The 16142-nt window shown below is 41.4% G+C and overlaps 3 protein-coding genes and 1 long non-coding RNA gene across 4 annotated transcripts in view; 2 read left to right on the forward strand and 2 right to left on the reverse strand.

Moving 5' to 3' along the window:
- Positions 1-1931, reverse strand: part of rnf20 (ring finger protein 20, E3 ubiquitin protein ligase) — an 11777-nt gene extending 9846 nt beyond the window's left edge. Inside the window, exons 1-7 of the mRNA XM_008293147.1 lie at positions 1848-1931; positions 1286-1466; positions 1111-1179; positions 899-997; positions 640-787; positions 353-538; positions 93-208 (exon numbers count right to left, since the gene is read on the reverse strand). Of these exons, the coding sequence (XP_008291369.1) occupies positions 93-208; positions 353-538; positions 640-787; positions 899-997; positions 1111-1179; positions 1286-1456 (789 nt within the window). The 5' untranslated portion in view covers positions 1457-1466; positions 1848-1931. The remainder of the gene's footprint in view (positions 1-92; positions 209-352; positions 539-639; positions 788-898; positions 998-1110; positions 1180-1285; positions 1467-1847) is intronic.
- On the forward strand, positions 1460-2129 carry LOC103365655 (uncharacterized). Its single transcript, XR_520626.1, has 2 exons — positions 1460-1599; positions 1925-2129. It is a non-coding gene; the product is annotated as an uncharacterized LOC103365655 (long non-coding RNA).
- A 2990-nt stretch (positions 2130-5119) lies between these two features.
- Positions 5120-8219, forward strand: aldob (aldolase b, fructose-bisphosphate). Its single transcript, XM_008293148.1, has 9 exons — positions 5120-5232; positions 6187-6299; positions 6391-6602; positions 6695-6749; positions 6857-7017; positions 7102-7185; positions 7276-7450; positions 7543-7742; positions 7947-8219. Exons 2-9 carry the CDS (start codon positions 6188-6190, stop codon positions 8040-8042), a joined length of 1095 nt encoding a protein of 364 aa, XP_008291370.1. The 5' UTR covers positions 5120-5232; position 6187; the 3' UTR covers positions 8043-8219.
- A 5385-nt stretch (positions 8220-13604) lies between these two features.
- Positions 13605-16142, reverse strand: part of tmco6 (transmembrane and coiled-coil domains 6) — a 6614-nt gene continuing 4076 nt past the window's right edge. The window contains exons 9-12 of the mRNA XM_008293149.1: positions 15656-15836; positions 14603-14697; positions 14244-14411; positions 13605-14144 (exon numbers count right to left, since the gene is read on the reverse strand). Of these exons, the coding sequence (XP_008291371.1) occupies positions 14001-14144; positions 14244-14411; positions 14603-14697; positions 15656-15836 (588 nt within the window). The 3' untranslated portion in view covers positions 13605-14000. The remainder of the gene's footprint in view (positions 14145-14243; positions 14412-14602; positions 14698-15655; positions 15837-16142) is intronic.

The following is a 16142-nucleotide window of genomic DNA, read 5'->3' on the forward strand; positions in this document are numbered from 1 at the left end:
GATAGGCTCCAGCCCCCCCGCGACCCTAGTGAGGATTAAGCGGTGTATAGATAATGGGTGGATGGATCAGTGAGTAAAGTAACAATTCATACCTCGCTGGTCATGTGACTGTGCTTCTGTTTGAGGTCCTCTGTCAGCTGTTGCAGCCGCTCATTTTCACTGGTAAGGAGAGAGTTCAGTTTGGAAGCTACCTGCCACAAACTGCCCTCTGGAATAAAAGGCAACCATCTTACATTTAGTAGGTACAAACATGGTTGAACTTCTCTCAAATGAATCTCATCCTCAGCTGTAATCCACTACAACCCTGTCATAAAGTCATGCTCCACAAAAACGCGAACTCGTTTCATCTCACCAGCTCCAGGGTCCTGCTCCACTTTGAGCTGGTCCACGGTGCTCTTCAGAAACTCGTAGATCTCCACCACGCGATTGGCCTGCTTCTGGCTGGACTCCACCCTCTCCTGAAGTTCTGCCTCCATCTCCTCACTGGTGCTGCTCGCCAGTGTGGCCAGGAAGGAGTTGGATGTCTCTCCTTGTTGGCCTGCATGGCAACCAAAGGAAAGAGGGGTCTGGCTTTGAGTTGTGTCATTATTTTTAAGTTACTGCTTTAAGAGTGATGCTCTTGTGTCAGTCTGTCTTTACCTCTGTCCTTGGCCCTCTCCTGGTTGGAGTCGCCATCAGGTTCTGGAGTTTCTGGCTTCAGGCTTCGTCCATCACCTGTTGGGGATTTCTCGGGTTCACTGCTTGCTTGGTCGTAACGCCTGATGGTGAGTCGAACATTATCGTCAAACTGAAAGAGAAAGAGTGGCATCACATTCAGACTGTTAGATCTTTGCAGAGAGGGAAACTGGAAATGCTGAACATATCATTTTTGTTTGAGCGTCCATGTGCAAGTGTTTACTTGGTTCCAGTATCTGTTGAGGATCAGCAGACTGGCATCATCTGTGGCCTGTCGGGTCTCCAGTCTCTCAATTCGCTCTCGGAGTTCATCCTCAATCACCTGCAAACCAACGATCCAACAGATTCAAAGTGATTACATGAACAAGATGACACATAAGCGTTGTTTTGAGTGTGTTTGAAAACTTGTGCACAAATACCTGAGGATGAATTTACCTGTCTTTGATCGAGAGCTTCCCCAAGTTTTCGGTTCTTGGCCTGGAGAGCTTTGATGTCCTGTTCCTCCTGAAAAAGAAGTGATGCAAACGTTAGTTCAAACAGAAACACAGGCTGTAGTGACGGTTATTAACAGATGTATTAACAGTAGAGTGGACAGTAAAGAGACGCTCACTGAGTTGGACACCCCTCCCAGTTTGATGACCGTCTCCACCGCGGTGCTCCCCCCGGCCGCGGCGCTGACACCGGGACCTCCATCCTCTCCTTCCCTCTCCCTGCGCTTTTCCGGGGGCGCACCGGAGGACGAGGGACCGCTGGGGTCAGCAGGACGCTTCTGTCCCGACATCCTCCGACTCCTGAAACAAACGAGAGACAGAAAAAACTAAATAGAACTGGAGAAGACTGTGGCTCACTGACAGTCACATTTAGTGGAAACACGACAAAGCCTCCTGCAGTGTTTTAGACATATGCTTTAGTAAAGGGTCCAAGGTAACTGCTTTAAAGTCTTTTTCTGACACTTTACCCCGAAAATTCGAAAGAAATACACCCAACTGAGCTGCTATTACATTTTAAACCCCGAACAAGTAGATTAAATCAGTCAATGTGAGCTTCGGCTAATGTTAGCCGCTTGCTAACGTTAGCCTCAAATGCAGGTTAGATTAAAATTCTGCTTCGGCTGATAAATGCAGCCGCTTGGTAATGTTGTCAGAATTAACCACAACGAACAGAAATCTCACCGGTTTAACTGTTAAGAGTTTAAAGTTATTAACTGAATGTGTCTGTGGATGTTGATGTTGCGGCTCTTTGCCTCTAGGAAACGGAAGTGTTAACGGTGTGCATGGGAGACCCGCCAGCGGCCAGAGCGCCCCCTGCTGCCGCGGAGGGAACACGCCACCGTCCACCAGCGGCCTTCAGGTGGAGCAACAACTCCAAGTCAATGGAAACAACGGAAAACAACTCATATGATTCAACTCTTTATTGTCATATAAATCAATAAACGGGTTATCAGTGCAATGAAATCCTTAGCTCGCCGTGTCCCTTCCTTGTGCTGTGATTAACCTGTTTACAGAATGCTCTCATTAATTCACACTCATGGCTCACACAAACTGAGGTACTACATATCAAATATAAAAGAACAGTGCACAACAGTGGATATACAGAATAACAGTATGAAAAGAATTAAACAAGTAAAAATTAAAATAAATAAAAAGCATGTGCAATATTTATGGCGCACAAAGATCTGGTCATACATTGTAACAAAAGGTTTTTAATGTGTGTTTTTTTTTCCAACAATTTCAAAGTCAAAGTCAACTTTATTGTCAATTCTGCCACATGTACAGGATACAGATGGAACTGAAATGCCATTTCTCTCAGATCCCGTTGCAAACATGTAAAACACAGATGAAAAGAAAAGACAAAGACACTAAGAAACAAAACACGAGGAAGGAAGCCATGCAATGCAAGATAGTAGATCGATATTTACATATGTGAAAAGCAGTGCAATTTATATTTACAGTTATTTTACAGATTAGCTTTTGTTTGTTAATTTACAGATAATATCTAGGAAAATCATGATAAAAATATTAACAATAATAATAATAAACAGGTCAAAACTGTACATGCTCACTACATTAAAAAAAGAAAATATAAATATATATACAAATAGTCATTTGTTCTTTCACAGCATGTGGCCATAAAGGTACACTACATTTATTGTATTGAAATCAACTAAAAATATTATTATTTTATAAATATTTGGTATTTATTTATTTACAGTTTTTGAACTTTTCAGTGTTCACACATTCTTTTTAGCCCTAGCCTAGCCCTTAATATTTATGATGGTCAGGCTGCATTTCATATATTTGTTTAAATCCTGCTGGTAATCCAGTCCTGTGGAGATGAAGTGTAGGTTAAAAATATAAATTGACTGAACACTACGTTATGACATGAGGAAGTCAAACGCCTGCAGCTAAATTAAGCCTTCCATTTGAAATGCACATGAAGGTGTCCCTCCATTAAAGCAGAAAACACCTGATCTAGGCAACATGACCTCTCAGTACAGATACTCTGTGTTGCTGCAGTGTTGATTTGCAACTTGTAGCTCTTTTTCTCGCAATTATTACATAAGAAAAACAACCAAAGCATAATTTGGTGTTGTGCAACCTTTTTAATTGACCTTATATACTTGTTGGGATTTGCAACATTGTCTGATCAACATTCTTTATTCTCCCGACTCTGTTTTTCTTCAGTCTTTATGGTAAAGGGTCTGGAAAAAAGCCTCCAGACAAAAACTGGACTCTGATCAGCAATATTAAAGAGTACATTGCACAGAGTGCAGAGTCCAGGTTGTGTAAAACCTGGCTTGTCATTATTTGTGAGTTACAAATCCACCCTGGTCTATAGGGGTTCAAACATCCCTATCTGCTGAGGTCATTCATGGACTGTGGAAACAGAAAACAACCCCTACAAGTTTTTGGCCCTTTTACAGCAATCAATATGAAAACTGTTCCTGCATGACGTACTTAACAGATAATGTGACGCATGAGACTGAAATACACAAGGGGGCATTAAAAAAGAGGGTTTTACTCTGAATCAAACTGGTGAAATATCATTAATTTCCCACAAATGAACCAGAACATGGTCCTGTAATTGTGTGATGACACTATGTGGAGAACAGCACCCCCTAATTCTGCATTAATGTAGTCAATCACCTTCAACAGCAATTCTAGTTACATAAACTTTACAAGTTTTTCATTCTGTCTTGCTTGTTGAACACATTTTTGTTGCTGCCTCGCTGATAAAAAGCAAAACACTTTGATCAGCTCAGGTTGTTTTAAATGTGTTATATAAATAAACCTGATTTAATTTGATAAAATATAAATTCATAAAAGTTTCTTGTGGTGTAAAATGGAAACTGGGAAGCAGAAACAGAAAAAGGCATTTCTGACTACTTTTGTGTACAATATATATATTTAAGAATTGGGCTGCAAGCTGGTGCAGTTGGTAACACTGTTGCCTTGTAGCAAGAAGGTCGCCAGTTTGCGTCCCAGAGAGGCCACCCAGGTTCTTTCTGCGTGGAGTTTGCATGTTCTCTCCGTGCAGTGTGGGTTCTCTCCAGGTTCTCCGGCTTCCTCCCACACAGTCCAAAAACATGTTGAGGTTAATTGGTGATTCTAGATTGTCCGTAGGTGTGAATGTGCTTGGTTGTCTGTCTCTAAGTGTAGCTCTGTGATAGGCTGGCGACCTGTCCAGGGTGTCCCCTGCCTTCACCTTGAGTCAGCTGGGATAGACTCCGGCGCCACGCGACCCTAGTGAGGATTAAGTGGTGTATAGATAATGGATGAATATTTAAGAATTACACTATAAAATATATATTTTATAAGATGCACATGTTTGTTTCAGGCAGACAAACGTGCTTTTCAGGACTTTAAGAAAGAAGTAAATTTAGCAAGGTAGTCTGTTTGTGAGATGTAACCTGATAAGACCTGAAATGACCTGGAAAATGTCATATTTCGTAAATATTTTGAACATTAGTAGTCCTTTATGCATTAATGCAAATCAGTGAAGTTTGAAAGTAGCTTTGAAAGTTAAAACAACAACAAAAAAGAAGCTGTAATTGTCTAATAAGACACTCCAATGAGACAAACAGATATGCTCTTTCCATTTCCTTATCACCAGAACAAAAGGAAGACAGAAACCTGTATTGCAACATTGCAGCAGGCCTCTCACGTCTTATTTCGACATCTCAGAGCTGTGCAGCAGCAGAAACCAGCACAAGAGGCGGAGCAGCTTCATGATGAGTGCATGCACACTTTGATTTTATGACACAGTGTTCCTTTCTTGTTTTCACCCGCTCGGTTCCTGATATGAACAGAGTCCACAAAGCAGCATTGATGAAGCCACACCACCAGACACCTCCCCCCGGCTCTGACTGGGCCAATTGCGTTACCAGGGCGACACACGCCCCGCCACATCACGAGCACGTCCTCCACGGCGCACAGCAGCCCATAAATACGGCTTTTTACCTACTTTTCGGCCTTCTCGATCAGTGCAATTGCTGCTGGGAGGCTACAGAGGCCATTGGACACTTGTGCTGCCGTCGCTGTTTGATAAAACTGTCAAGTAAGACGTGTTTTCAGCTTTTAAACTCTCGCATACTTGAGCTGTTGCAGGTTTCCGTGTTTTTTTCTTCAGAGAAATTGTTGCAGCGTTTCGACTGTTTTCTGCAGAATCCGTCTGCATCTGTGGGTCTCCTCATGTCTGTCAGCGTGCAGCGATGGATTTGTTGATTTAAGCTGCAAGTTTACACGAAAACTGCAGAACTGGATGCACAAGTTCTTAAGTCTGTTTGCTCGAGTGATAGATGTTCAAACTTCTGTGCAGGAGGTTCAACCTTTCTGATCCTTTATCGGACTGTTTGCAAAATGCTCATGCCATTGTGTTTTTCCTAAGCCATCACGTCGTTCTGTTTAATATATTCCCAAAGCACTGGGTTAACTTGTAGCCAACAACTTGAAGTGAGCTATGAACTTTTGTTGCACATGGAAAGGGAAAACTTATCAGTTTTGAGGCCAAAGTTCAACAGTGCAAGCCAAATATTTAACCTGAAAGGTGGTGCAAGAGAAGCAGGATGTTGGAGACAGGTTTAGATGGAAAAACAAGATTAAATCTTCCTCATTCTCTCCACATTATGTATGGCTAGGAAAAAAGAAGCCATTCATATCAGCCTTTTTCAGGTGTGTTAAACAGGGAAGGGAACTGGAAATCCTGAATTCGAGCTGACGAAACATTAAATTAAAGGGCCAACGTTATTAAGTTACCTGAACTTGACTTCAGTTTTAAGTCGACTAATGCAGAAGTTTAAATTAAACATTAGTATGTCAATGCTACCTATCAACAGAATGTTTGCACATTAAAAAGTTCATCTTAATCAGTAAATAAGATTTTCTTTTCATGTTGCAACCATGCATTGAACTAAGTTGCAGGTAGGTTCCTTGAAGTACACTTCGTGTATCTACTCTGGTACTGGACGTGTTTCTGTACACCTGTCAAATAACGTTGCTTTGTCTTTGCTAGGATGACTCATCAGTACCCATCCCTGTCTACGGAGCAGAAGAAGGAGCTCTCTGACATTGCTCAGAGGATTGTAGCTCCAGGAAAGGGAATCCTGGCTGCAGATGAGTCAACAGGTGAGCATCGGTCTCGGTTCAAAGCTACACTGAGAGCTAACTGCGTGCAGTGTGTTCAGCAAAAATGATTTCTCTACGATCTTGTTTAAAGGCACCATGGGGAAGCGTCTCCAGAAAATCAACGTGGAGAACAACGAGGAGAACCGTCGAACCTTCCGTGACATCCTCTTCTCCTCCGACCCTTCCATCTCTAACAGCGTGGGTGGTGTCATCTTCTTCCACGAGACGCTCTACCAGAAATCAGACAGCGGCAAGCTCTTCCCCCAAGTCGTCAAGGACAAGGGCATCGTTGTTGGCATCAAGGTGAGGACGCTGTGCAGTACTGTTCGTTCCCAACAAGTTAAACATTTGACCCTTTGTGAAACTCACTGACGTGTTTGGTTGTCTTGCTTTAGGTGGACAAAGGCACAGCTGGTCTGAATGGAACAGATGGAGAGACCACCACACAAGGTAAAGAGTCTCATTGGCAAACCTGTACATTTTATTGCAGTTTTCTACAAATTGATGCAGATTTAACCCTGCAGACATGGGTTACTAACATTCTTTGCCATCTCCAGGTCTTGACGGCCTCTCGGAGCGCTGCGCCCAGTACAAGAAGGACGGCTGCGACTTTGCCAAGTGGAGGTCTGTGCTCAAGATCTCAGATGGCTGCCCCTCAGCTCTTGCCATCGCAGAGAACGCCAACGTCCTTGCCAGATATGCCAGTATCTGCCAACAGGTGTGTGTGTTTGTATTGTGATTTAGCTCTACAGTAACGGAGTGTATCAGCTGTGAGTCATTTATTTTAACCTGTGCCCATTAGAATGGCCTGGTGCCTATTGTGGAGCCAGAGATCCTGCCTGATGGAGACCACGACCTGCAGCGATGCCAGTATGTCACAGAGAAGGTTCGTACAGCACATACTAACCATGCTAAAAGAATTTCCCTGTCACATGAGATTTTTGTGTTGACCGTAAATCTGCCTGTTCTTCTTTAGGTGCTGGCTGCTGTGTACAAGGCTCTGTCTGATCACCATGTGTACCTGGAGGGCACCCTGCTGAAGCCCAACATGGTCACCGCTGGACACTCCTGCACTAAGAAGTTCACCCCTCAGCAGGTTGCTATGGCAACAGTGACCGCTCTGAGGCGCACCGTCCCCGCTTCGGTGCCCGGTGAGTGTCACAAGGCCAGCCTCTCGCTATAACAAATTGCTTTTTAACAGATGTTTCTCCGAGTACAAGCAGCTTTTGTGCGTCTCTTCCAGGCATCTGCTTCCTGTCTGGAGGCCAGAGTGAGGAGGAGGCCTCTGTCCACCTGAACGCCATCAACCAGGTGCCCCTCCATCGCCCCTGGAAGCTCACCTTCTCCTACGGCCGCGCACTCCAGGCCTCTGCTCTGGCAGCCTGGCAGGGCAAAGCCGCCAACAAGAAAGCTTCCCAGGACGCTTTCTGCAACAGGGCCAAGGTGAGTCTCGGAGGGCGTGAACAGCACTGAAGAGTTGGCTATTAAATAATGCTTATCTTGTGTTACTCAACTTTATACTGTTTGGTAAATGATTGATTGTTGTAGGATTTTTGTGTGTTTGCACTAATGCGGCCCATGTGGCTGATCATTAACGCTCAGATTTGACTTTGCCCTAACTCCCCCCTCTTCTGTTGCTCCCATCAGATCAATGGCCTGGCTGCTAAAGGAGAGTACAAGCCCACCGGCTCAGCTGACCAGTCCTCCATGCAGTCTCTGTACACTGCCAGCTATGTCTATTAAATACTGTGAACACCAAAAAAAGAAAATTGCACATGGACCAAATATGACTACAAGAAGTTCTTCTGCCGGTTCTACCACCAACGCCAGGGGAAGACTTCTCTCATAGTGTTGAACTACTGTTTGTCTTCTTAATGAAATGACTGGAAATGAATTAAAAGACCAAAAAGTTTTTTGAAATTTTTGCAGTTTTTGTGGTTTCACAATGTCAGAGCTATAATACTGATGTTGAGGTGTCTGCTAACTTGGGCAGGCATGAAGGATGGAAGATTTTAAGAATGATGCATAGTTGTGATCAATGGGCTTCATCCAGAACTGATAGAGTCTAAAGACAGGCTAGGGAACAGCAGCTGTTCCTGTCAGTGCACACAGTTGTCTTTAATGTATGCCCATTGAGGTTTACATGAAGCCCACAGCACTGCTTTTTTTTTTTTTTTAAACAACCTGGTGCATAAAATCTCAGATGAGGAAAATATATTTAACTGTTGTACAAAGCAGTGAATGGGAGGTAAAGTCATGTTTACGAAGTGAAACAGTATCTGTAAAAATGAAACAAGGGTGCTGCATAATTATCATTTATTTAAAAAAGACAATATATCAAACATTTATTGCACCACACAAAGCAAAGAAAAAACACTTTAAGCTAAATCTGTTTTTCACACATACATATTAAAAAAAGACAAGCAGACTCATATCAACCATGTGCCTGTTCTTAAGTCGTACCGCTACATCACATCAATGTGACATTTCTGTGTTAGTTCATCTGCAAGGTGCAGAAGCCACATGTGATGAACTCTACTGTAAAATGATTTAAGATTTCTCAAATAGCTCTGACAGGCAGATGTCCTGTATCCAGAACTCGGAGCTCCCTTCTGTTTTTTCAGCCAAAGTCAAACTGTACAAAGCTTTCAGCTAAATGCGAACAGAGGCTCACGCTGATTATCAAGCGCTGCAGTTTTAATGACAGCTAAAACTCAACTGACATACTGTACTTACGGTAATTATAACAATGCCGACACTCATAAGCTCAGAAAAAAAAGAAACAGTGCATTAACATTTGAAGAAATGCTCACTGTGATGTCTGCTGCAGAGTTTCGATTTATTTCTTTTCACTCTACAAAATATGCATGTATGTATGCCCCGGAGTTGCCAGAATTAGATGATCACAACATATAAGAGAAACTCAAATCGACTGGGTATTTTTGGGTTAAAAACCGTGGATTTCTTAGAGTTTGGGAGATTGTGGATCAGAAGCAAAAAACACTTCCAACTGATATAAATATACAAACATCACCTTTTGTCTGACTTTACCAGTGTTAACTAACATCACTGTGCATTAATGTTTGTACAATATACATTAGGTGAAACAACATTAGTTAGTGGCTTGATATGTTAATAGATACTAGGATTGGCAGATATGAACTGTTTGCTTTGAGGCTGATGTGCACTATGAATAATGTGCTGTGTTGCCTCTGCAGGAGCTACACATGAGCCTTTCTTGCTAGAGTGGTTACTGTACTCCCTTAGTAGGTACTTATAAAATATTCTTTTCTCTCATTTTATGACAGAAATCCCTTCCTTTTCAAACAAGCATTACAAAAAGCAAATAAACATGGTTCAGTAATGCATAACAGTATGGCAGTGCAACATTTACAAGTGATAGACTGTACAGAATTCGGGCAGATTTCTGTCACAGGGGAGGTGAACTGCAGGAAAAACAGTGCTTATAATCGCAGAGTAAAAGCTAAAAAGGTTGATCTTAGCTCGACGTTGTTTCATTCTGTGGTGCTGAGATGTGATGGACAATGAGCTGATGTGGAACATATGGAGGTGGAACAGAAAGAGAACAGGAATAAAAGATGAGTGACACAAAGCTAATGAATAGTGTCATTTTTCAGATATTGTTGTCAGAAATTACGTTTGGCTTCTTCTGGCTGCAGATGTTTTGGGGTGTCGTAGAAGGTTAGATTTGTCTGATTAAAAATTGCCTTGATTGTGTCTGTGTTTCAGACTGTTGTTGGGTTGTTTATTCCTCAGTGGCAACCATTGTTTCCACCATGTACTGTGTTAGAGTGACACCCTGAGGACTACTCATTATTTACTAAATTATCATAATGTCATATCATTAATTATTTAATATTTTGATTTTTTAAAACATTGTGACATCCCTATTTGGAATCTGGCCTTTATACATTTTGATATTGTTGTATTTGACAATATATTCCAGATTTGATCTATCTATCTATCTATCTATCTATCTATCTATCTATCTATCTATCTATCTATCTATCTATCTATCTATCTAACAACAATAACAATCAAAGTGCATTTACCTGAGTCTGTGTGCTTTTTAGTGCAAAACGGGCGATGACACACAGGAAGATGAGAATCCCTGACACGAACAGAGAGGATATGAATAATATGCTTTCAACACCAGAGAGCTGTGCCTACATTGAGAGAAAGCAGAAGTTAGTTGTATCCATACACTATGAAAATAAGTATGTTGTTTATTTTAGTCCAAAAAAATACTCATGCTGTAACTCACCGTTCTGTCAGAGGTGTTGCGTCTGTAATAGCCATCGACAATCATGTGAATGAAGCAGTATATTCTGTAGCCAAGAGAAACTATGATTCCCAAAATGGAAACCACATACATGGCCAAACACACTGTCACCTGGGAAAGATCAGTTTAACAAGATTAAGAAAGGCTGCCAGTGACTAAATAAAGTTCAACATTACAACCAGAGGAGCATGTCATTCTACACCTACCATCTTCTTGGAAGGATGTAACTCAGTGTAGATTGAGAGGATTCCACAGACAAGAAACTTAAAAAACAACCAAAGAAACACATTATCACATCATTTTCCTTTGTATTTCATCCAAAGATGCAACCACTAACCTCTGAACTGCAAGCTGATTTTTAAATTATACAGTTAGTCAGAATATAAATGCCTAATTGTGCCTTACAAGCTGAGCTTGACTTTAAGGTGTAATGTAACATTCTGAAAAGAAAAGCTTCTGTACCATATTTTCTTAATTGTTTTTTGTTGTTTTCTTTTTGCTGCTTTATCAAAGTAATTTCCCAGGTCTGGGATAAATATTCTATTCTATTCTATTCTATTCTATTCTATTCTGGATTTATCTTTCTGCACTTTTTGCCTCACAAGTGTTTTTTGCCTGCCAATATTTACTTTGGGCCCTTTGCCAATTATTTATTTTTAAGACTTTTCGGCCAATATTGATGCTGATGCTGCTGATGCTGATATCATCAGACACCCTTAAGAGCAAGTAATGTACAAATTTCGCTCTCCTCAAACTGACATTGCATCTGTCACTGTGCAGTGATTTGAAGATTTGCATGCTTCCAGACTTTCTGTAGGTCATATTCTTATCAAGCATGGCTAATGGATACAAGCAAGCAGGCACTATATTGGTCCATTTTCAGTTTGTTGCTGCAAGCCAGTAAAATGTCACGTACCAGAGCTCCCTGCCAGTAGGGGACATAGATTCCATATGAGGTAACCAAAGTTTCACTGGCCAGCTGAAATCCCATCAGCAGCTCAGCACAGCCAAATATCAGAACGACAATCTGGGGAGGAGAAGAGGGAGGATGGATACAAGTAGTTATGACATCTTTTTACTGGTTGGACTTCTTGTTGTGTTACCCCAAGACTCCTGGGCTCTTTTTGGATGAAGCGGTGTAGAGGCTTGCCGGACATCAGCAGTGATTGGTCTGGCTCCCGGTTCCCAGCTGCTCCTGCTGCTCTCTGTCGAGTTGTTGACTCAGTTCCCTCCATTGCCAGTAAACTTTACACTCTGTTTTGTTGTGGGAGGAGAGATGAAGGATTTATCAAACCAGATGCATAGTCTCCCATCAATAGCACAGATATGACTTTGAGAGCAGCCACATTAATAGGAGACTCAAACACTGTGGTGAAACAGAGTGAATTCAGTTACCTGTTGCATAAAAGATTGTTTAAAAGAGTTTCAAAGAATGTATGGATATATATAAGAACATAAAGTGACCCACCTTGTCTGAGGTTTTTATTGCAGAAAAGCAGCGTGAAACATAACGGGAAGTGAATGTTGTGGGTGGAAAGAGGAAATGTGGAAATTTGAGACAGCATTTTTTTTTTTTTCATTAAGGGGTGGAGCCATTTCCCAATTCAGGGGCTGCATCTTTCCTTGAAGGCTGTTTATGTCACACAGAAGGAGGCTCCTTTAATCAAATGTGGCCAACAGAGGCTCCCTTATTTTGCTACAAAAGATTCACTGGCACTTATTGTGTTGTGGATTCATGACTTTTTTTCCCCTGCAAGACTGAAACTGTTTTTCGGTACTGTTTGTTCCCAAGTCACCACAACAGAACAGAATGAAATTCCACTGAGATGTGTGGATATCCAGGGAGAAGAAGTCTGATTTTATGTCTACGAACAATGCTGATCTGACTGGGTTAAAGCATGTTCACAATAACAAACCAGATATTTTTCTAGTGTGTATTTCAGATTAAACCTTGTTTGCATTTTGTTTTTTCATTTCTTTATATATTATTTCTTGTACATTAACATGTTAATGGTGTTTAAAAAGATCATTTCCAAGAGGCTTTAAATTTGTTCATACCTGCATCTTTTGTAACGCTCTCATGTCCCAAGAAATCTTTTTAAATAATCTATTCCCGGTCTCCTTTCTATGCATATAATATCTCACACTTGGAAAAAAAAAGTCTCACATTTGTATTAAATTTATTTCATTTAAAGAATACACAAATCCCTCCAAAAAGTGGTTTTGCATTACAATCATTCTGGATATTTACAGCTGTAAGTGTATAAATACATTCCCTGTACATACAGTAGGTGTTCCAGTTTTAGTTGTGACTATGATAAATATAAATAGACCCGTCTACTTCACTGTCTCAATGGCATAGGTTGTTTCTGAATATAAATACAATTGTATGTACATGCATATCTTATCTTACATACGAGGTGTGTCAGAAAGGTTCCAGGACTGGTGTCACAAAAGATATATTTCAAATCCAAACTACAAGTTTTCCCCCTTTAAAGTAATCCCCCTGGAGTCTAACACACTTCCCCAGCCTGCTCTGCCACACCGCCATGCACTCCTGGAAGGATTCTTCTAGGATCCTCCACAGCTCCATCGTCACAGCCATCTTGATATCGTCCATGTCTTCAAAACAGGTCCCCTTGATGACCCCCTTGAGCTTGGGGAAGAGAAAACAATTCTACGGAGCCAGGTGGGGTTAATAGGGAGGTTGCTCCATCGCGGAGATGTTCTTCTCAGCCAGGAACTGTCGGATGCTCAGGGCATTGTGAGCAGGCGTATTGTCATGGTGAAGCAGCCACGACTTGACCTGCCACAACTCTCGCCTCTTCTCGCACATTGAATGAAGCAAACGCCGCAGGATCTCTTTGTAGACATGCTGGTTGATCGTCTGAAGGGGAAAACTCTTAGTTTGTAGTTTGGGTTCGAAAATATATCTTTTGTGACACCAGTCCTGGAGCTTTTCTGACACACCTCGGACATACTTTAACTAGCCTTAGTGCTTATTCTCAGGTAATTAAAAATATATTTAATCTCAAACACCATTAGTGACAACACCAATAATACACTCAACATTGAAATCTATGCATAAATACAAAAACAATGTCTGTCTATCAGCATTAAAAAAATTCTAAAACGTACACAAGTCTGAGCATTAACCAGATTTTTTCTTGCCCAGAATGGGCACCATGATCGGTCAGCAGAGTGGAGGCCTCAAAAATCCCTCTGTGGTGAAAAAACCCTGACAAAGGAGTTGTCTTGTATCCTGAGGTGTGTTCTTATGTTTTTAGATGTTTTGTTGATGGTTCAGGGATCTGGTATATTGTCCACCTCGTGACACAGCAGCTCACACCAGTCATTTTTAATCCTGAACTACTACAGATTCAACCAAGAAAACATAACTATGTGATCGTTGAGTATTGTTGGTAGGACAGTAAGTGCTGCTCCAGCAGATATGTTGCCCTCCGCCTCCTCTCTCCTTCACCGTTGTACTGAATGGCTTCTAACAGTGAAAGCCCACCTTGCTTTACAAACTCCTCTGCCACCTGAAGAAAAAGAACTTCATCATCTTAAAGTTATTGCACATAGAAGAGCCCAGCAAAATCAATCCAGGCTGGTTTCACTAATCAGTGTGGTTTGCTTACCTGTGGACTACTAACTACCAGCATGAACAGCACATCCAGACTCAGGGTCACCATTTCCTGGTCCATCATTTTAAGTGTGGCACAGAGCGCAGACAGCAATCCAAGCTGTGTGAGCTGGACACAGAATTCCTTTTTCTTGTGGGCAATGTTTGCTAGAATCCTGAGGATCTAAGTAAAAAAAGCACAATAAGATCAGCGAGATGGGAGTGCAACATTGTAGGAGTTCGTTAGAATAGACGACTGAAAGAAAAGAATACAAAGAATAGCAGAATGGACATGATATCCATCGTTATGTGTCACTATGACTGAAGCATACAAAACAGCAATAACATCAAAGCTTGGTTTTAGCTAGCACTGACCATAGTGTTGATGCCTTGAGAGAAAGGCAGAAGCTGGATCAGTCCTGGGACCAAGTTGAGGGTCAAAAGAGCAGAGCAGAATTCATTGGAGTGAGCTGGAATAGAAAGTGATGGGAAACACAATGAGACACATCACAGTATACACAGAAAAATCCCCCTATTCCTTTGATTTAATGAGCACATTGTTTTTATAAACAGTAAAATCAACACAGAGCATCAGAGAATGATCTATTTAATCTACACAACTATGACAAATCAGCAAGATATTGATCCTCTTAAACCTCCAAACTCACTATTCTATTTAATATGAGTGTGACATAAGATGCTAATAACTTGCCTTATATAGCACTTCTATCCAAAGCGCTTTATAATGTGTTTCTCATTCACCCATTCATACACCAATGGTGACAGAGCAACTTCAGGTTCAGTGTCTTGCCCAAGAACACTTCGACTGTGGAGGGGCAGGGGATCGAACCACCAACCTTGTGATTGGAGGACTTGAACTTTTCAATGCTCATTCTTAAGTTGGTTTCCAAACAACCACCTGGCATAATAGGCTGTCAAACAATTGCAAATTAGTCTAGACCATTGCGATGATGGTACAAAGACAAAAAGAATACCCTGGTTATTGGATTGCTTTTTTAAACACTGCTGTCGTGTGCATTATTGAGCTGCCACTTTGCTGAGCCACAGTGTAAATAAAGGTTAATAAAGAAGCTCTATATTATTATTACAAAACATAGGGTTCTCTATGGCTGGAGACATACACATACAACTATATTTTTGCTATGCGATATGAGGAAGAAAACTTTCTCCAGACAAATATTTATCTATTTTCTAATCTCTGAACAGTGTTTTATAACTGTTATATCAAAAATGATCAAGTGCACTGTGATACTTCTGTCTGCTTGTAGTCTTAAAGGCTGCTGATATGAATTCTCCAAAACTCTGGTCAGTCTCTGGTCAAGTTGTACAATTTAAGCAAAATCAGTGCAGAAGTGTGTGTTTGCGATTCAGTGGAGATCTGAGGTGATTGAACCAGATGTGTCAAACCTGTGAGGTTGTTGAGGACCCAGACGGTCTCTCTGGCCAAAGCGGGGCGAGTGTGCAGGTAGGCCTGAACGAGTGCACACAGAGCAACCACGAGGTGAACGTCGCCCACTTGGGTGCTCAGATCTTCCACTGGGCAGGAGGACAGGAGGTTTCCTACACACCTCAGCACCGGACAGACAAGCTGGGGAAGACACATTAACACTTTGGGTGATCTATGGCAGTTAAAAAACCTAAACTGGTTATTTTTACTTTGACCTGAAATTTAGAACTAATGTAAACTGAATGCCACGTTTTAACTTCTATATTCTTCTCCTGGCCATCAGTATAAAATTCTATTTTCTTTAATTAGGTAACTTATCACTGCAAATGCTTCGTCAGCTTTACCTATTCATTGTCTTTGTCAAAGCAAAGTCACTTCTTGACCTTGTCATTGAATTAAAGTTCTTGTGGGAAAGAAGAAACTACCAAATACAACTGACACAACTTC

Source organism: Stegastes partitus, unplaced genomic scaffold, assembly GCF_000690725.1.
Source record: "Stegastes partitus isolate 25-593 unplaced genomic scaffold, Stegastes_partitus-1.0.2 Scaffold860, whole genome shotgun sequence".
Lineage (NCBI taxonomy): Eukaryota > Metazoa > Chordata > Actinopteri > Pomacentridae > Stegastes > Stegastes partitus.